Source organism: Miscanthus floridulus, chromosome 15, assembly GCF_019320115.1.
Source record: "Miscanthus floridulus cultivar M001 chromosome 15, ASM1932011v1, whole genome shotgun sequence".
NCBI classification, from domain to species: domain Eukaryota; kingdom Viridiplantae; phylum Streptophyta; class Magnoliopsida; order Poales; family Poaceae; genus Miscanthus; species Miscanthus floridulus.
The window spans coordinates 29402201-29405766 of record NC_089594.1 but is presented as its reverse complement, the minus strand read 5'-3'; the positions used below and the strand labels follow the sequence as shown (position 1 = coordinate 29405766).

Sequence of the window (3566 nt, the reverse complement as noted above, 5' to 3'; positions counted from 1 at the left end):
TCTACGGCCTCTAGAAACACCAACCGCCTCTAGAAATTTTAGAGATGAACCGTCTCTTGGACCACTTTTAGGGTCATTCTTTTATCTAACAACCACGACTAGGAAAAATAAGACAGCTCTGAAATTGTTCCTGTTGTAGTGATAGAAAATGTCTAATCATTTTCGGATGATACAACAGGTCTCCTATTCCCTTCACAGTATCGTTTGGTCATACATTGCATCGTGACTTTCTTCATTGTCACTCTGTAATTGTCATTCTATAGTCCAGTGGTCTTCTCTTCTCTTCGGCGAATGATCCCGTGACATTGCTCACCCAAATTTATAACTTGTGCAAGTCACGTATGATCAAGTGGGCCTATCCTCACTTCACCATATATCAGTCGGTGTTCACTGTGAACTTGGTTTGGTGCTTGTTGTGGTTTCATTTTTTTTCTCAGGTCATGTTTGTTCTTTTTGCATCTTGTTTCTTAGCATCCATGTGATTTATATAAATCTGCTAACATATCTCAGCACACATGTAAGCTATATTGATTGAGTAACCAAAACGACAATAGAATAGGGCACTAGTGCACTGTGCCCCCATATGCTCCTTGCAACTAGTTTGCATTGGCAAGTTACGACGCAATGGGAAAATATGATTCTATTAATAATTTCTTATATACGCCCTCTATCGTGAAATATAAGTTACGATCTAGAGTTTAAAATTTGTACAAAAATACAAGTTATTCTGAGCCCTTAATCTCCTCTCTCTCTCTCTCTCTCTCTCTCTCTCTCTCTCTCTCTCTCTCTCTCTCTCTCTCGTCTTTATGGCAAGAAATAGTGAGATTCCTTTAAACCTGGCGCCATCCAAAACACTAACAAAACTAACACCTGATCGAACTAGTCCCCCTGTCCAAGTTAGTGAGGTGTGAGATGGTTTTTTTGCCAGGTTCCTTATTTTCTCTGAAAATCGCTTGAATACCTTGTATTTTAGGGCGAATAGAGTATATTGATAACATATATGCAATCATATGGCAGTTAGGAGGGAAACTAAAAACTGAGTAGGAATTAGGAGTATTATAGTAACCTGTTTCCGATGCATATAGGTTTCATAAAACTTTATCCATCCGCTGGAGCGTTCGTTGTACAGGCTACAGAGAGGCAAACAAGTATAGCCGCCAGCGAGGCAAAAATAGCACACGGTATTTAATTAATTATTAATATAAGGAGCCATCTCAAAACATATATATTATTTTCCCTCAGATCTCGCCGCCACGCATACATTATCCCAGACTTTTCAGTGGCTAGCTCTCGATCTTTTCAGTAAGCTAGCAGTACTACTAGTATATGTAAACAGGACACGGCGTCGATCAGCATGCATCATGCATCATGCATGGTCCATGGTCTATGGTCTCATCATTTTCATGGCTTCATGGGGATGGATCGGAGTACTAATCAGTACGCGTATCTCGGAGGGTCGTCGGTATCCCGGTGATGGCCGGCCGGCCGATTAGCTTAGTAGCTGTAGTTCTTGACGAACATGCCCTCCTTGGCCTCGGCGGCCTCGCCGTCGGAGGTGTACTTGCCGAGCTGGGCCAGGGAGTTGGCCTTGGCGCGGAGCAGCAGGGCGTCCTGCGCGGCCTTGACCTTCTCGGGCTGCCCGCCCCAGGTCTTGAGGCAGGTGTTCTGCAGCGCGCGCGCGTAGGAGAAGGACACGTGCCACGGGTTGGCGCCCTGGTTCATGGCGTTGAGGTTCTGCGTCGCCTCCACCTCCGACTGCCCGCCGGAGAGGAACATGATCCCAGGCACGGCGGGCGGGATCCGGCGGTGGAGGAGCTTCAGCGTGTACTCGGCCACCTGCGCCGGCGTCGCCCGGTCCTTGGCCTCTGCCCCCGGCGTCACCATGGATGGCTTCAGCAGGATGCCCTCGAACATCACGTTGTTCTCCGCCATCGCGTAGAAGGTCTCCGCCCACACCTTCTGCGCCACCTCGAACGTCCGCTCGATGCCGTGCTCGCCGTCGAGAAGGATCTCCGGCTCCACGATCGGCACCAGCCCGTTGTCCTGCGCGCATGAAGGTCATGCCATGCATGCAGCCGATAATGGCAGCAAATAAAGAACCAACCAACCAACCTGTGAGATGGCGGCGTAGCGGGCGAGGCCCCAGGCGGCCTCCTTGACGGCGAGCTCGGAGGGGCCGTTGGGGATGCTGACGACGGTGCGCCACTTGGCGAACCGGGCGCCCTGCTGGTAGTAGGCGGCCTCGCGGGAGGCGAGGCCGTCGAGGCCCTGGCACCAGGACTCGTTGTTGGAGCCGGCGAGCGGGACGAGGCCCTTGTCCACCTTGATCCCGGGGACGATGCCCTGCTCCACCAGGATGTCGACGATCTTGCGGCCGTCGACGGCGGATTGGTACAGCGTCTCCTCGAAGAGGATGGCGCCGGAGATGTACTGGCCCAGGCCCGGCGCCGTCACCAGCAGCGTGCGGTACGCCTGCCGGTTCGCCTCCGTGTTCTCCAGCCCGATGGACGCCAGCCGCTTCCCGCACGTCGCGTTCGACTCGTCCATCGCCAGGATGCCACGCCCAGGCGACGCGATCGTTTTCTGAGGATATATCCATGCACAGTCGTACAGAGGCTATGTACTCAGCATGCACTTCAGCAGCAGCAGGAGGAGAAAGAAGAGATTAACGATGGAGACGTATACGTACCGCGGTCTTGACGAGCTCATCGGCGTAGGCGGAGGCGCGGACGACCACGGAGACGGTGGCCGGCCTGGGCGCGGCGGCGGACTGCCTGGTGGCGCCCCATTCGGACTTCTTGGGAAGGAAGGAGGACTTGAGCAGGCTAGCAGCGACCATCTCTTGTTGCTGTCTCTCTTAACTTGTGAAGAGGACTACTGGTATGGCGGTATCCTAGCTGCCTAGGATCGGAACTCAGCTACTAGCTCACTCAGGCTGCCACTGCCACTGACCTCAGACAAGGTTCAGATTCACACTTCACAGCCGTCTTCTTCTGCTTCCTTAGTGATGAGAGCTGCAATCATCTCCCATATTTAAACAAGAAGAAGCCAGCAGCACACCGGGCTAACCAGGGTGCACAAGAGCACAAGGGGATATGAGTTGTGAGGCCGAGGTTGCGCTCTGGATTTCGGTGGCTGACGCGTCATGGTTGGCTGCCTCTCACTGCCTTGGCTCCAATCCAATCCTGTAGCCATCACCAATCACCAGCTTTTTCTTTGTCCTGATTCCTGATGCTCTGGGGCTGCTGCTGGCACACCATCTTTTCTTTTCTGTATGTAATTTCCATCCCATTATCCATTTTCATCTGTGCCTTGTATGGTTAAAACGAAAAGGTTAAATAAAGCTGCAACGACGGACCCTGCTGCATGCAGCTCAGCCATGGGAGTTGCTCACCTAAAAAAAGGATCGCCGGGACGGACAGAGACCTGCAGCAAGTTCTGTGGACGCACCTCGCCAGCCACCGTCGCCCGTAGGTTTGCCGCCTGCGGTGATCTCCCCCATCCGTGGATCGCTTCGCACGCACGCTTGGCAATGGCCGCCGCCGTAGTTTTCGTCGAATAATGCG

General features: G+C 52.7%; 1 protein-coding gene across 1 annotated transcript; it reads right to left on the bottom strand.

Annotated features, from left to right (window-relative positions):
- Positions 1–1151: 1151 nt before the first annotated feature.
- On the bottom strand, positions 1152–3012 carry LOC136507970 (fructose-bisphosphate aldolase, chloroplastic-like). The gene is made up of 3 exons (XM_066502557.1): positions 2690–3012; positions 2113–2583; positions 1152–2043 (listed from the first exon to the last, which is right to left on the bottom strand). Exons 1-3 carry the CDS (start codon positions 2837–2839, stop codon positions 1495–1497), a joined length of 1170 nt encoding a protein of 389 aa, XP_066358654.1. The 5' UTR covers positions 2840–3012; the 3' UTR covers positions 1152–1494.
- Between the last annotated feature and the right edge of the window lie 554 nt (positions 3013–3566).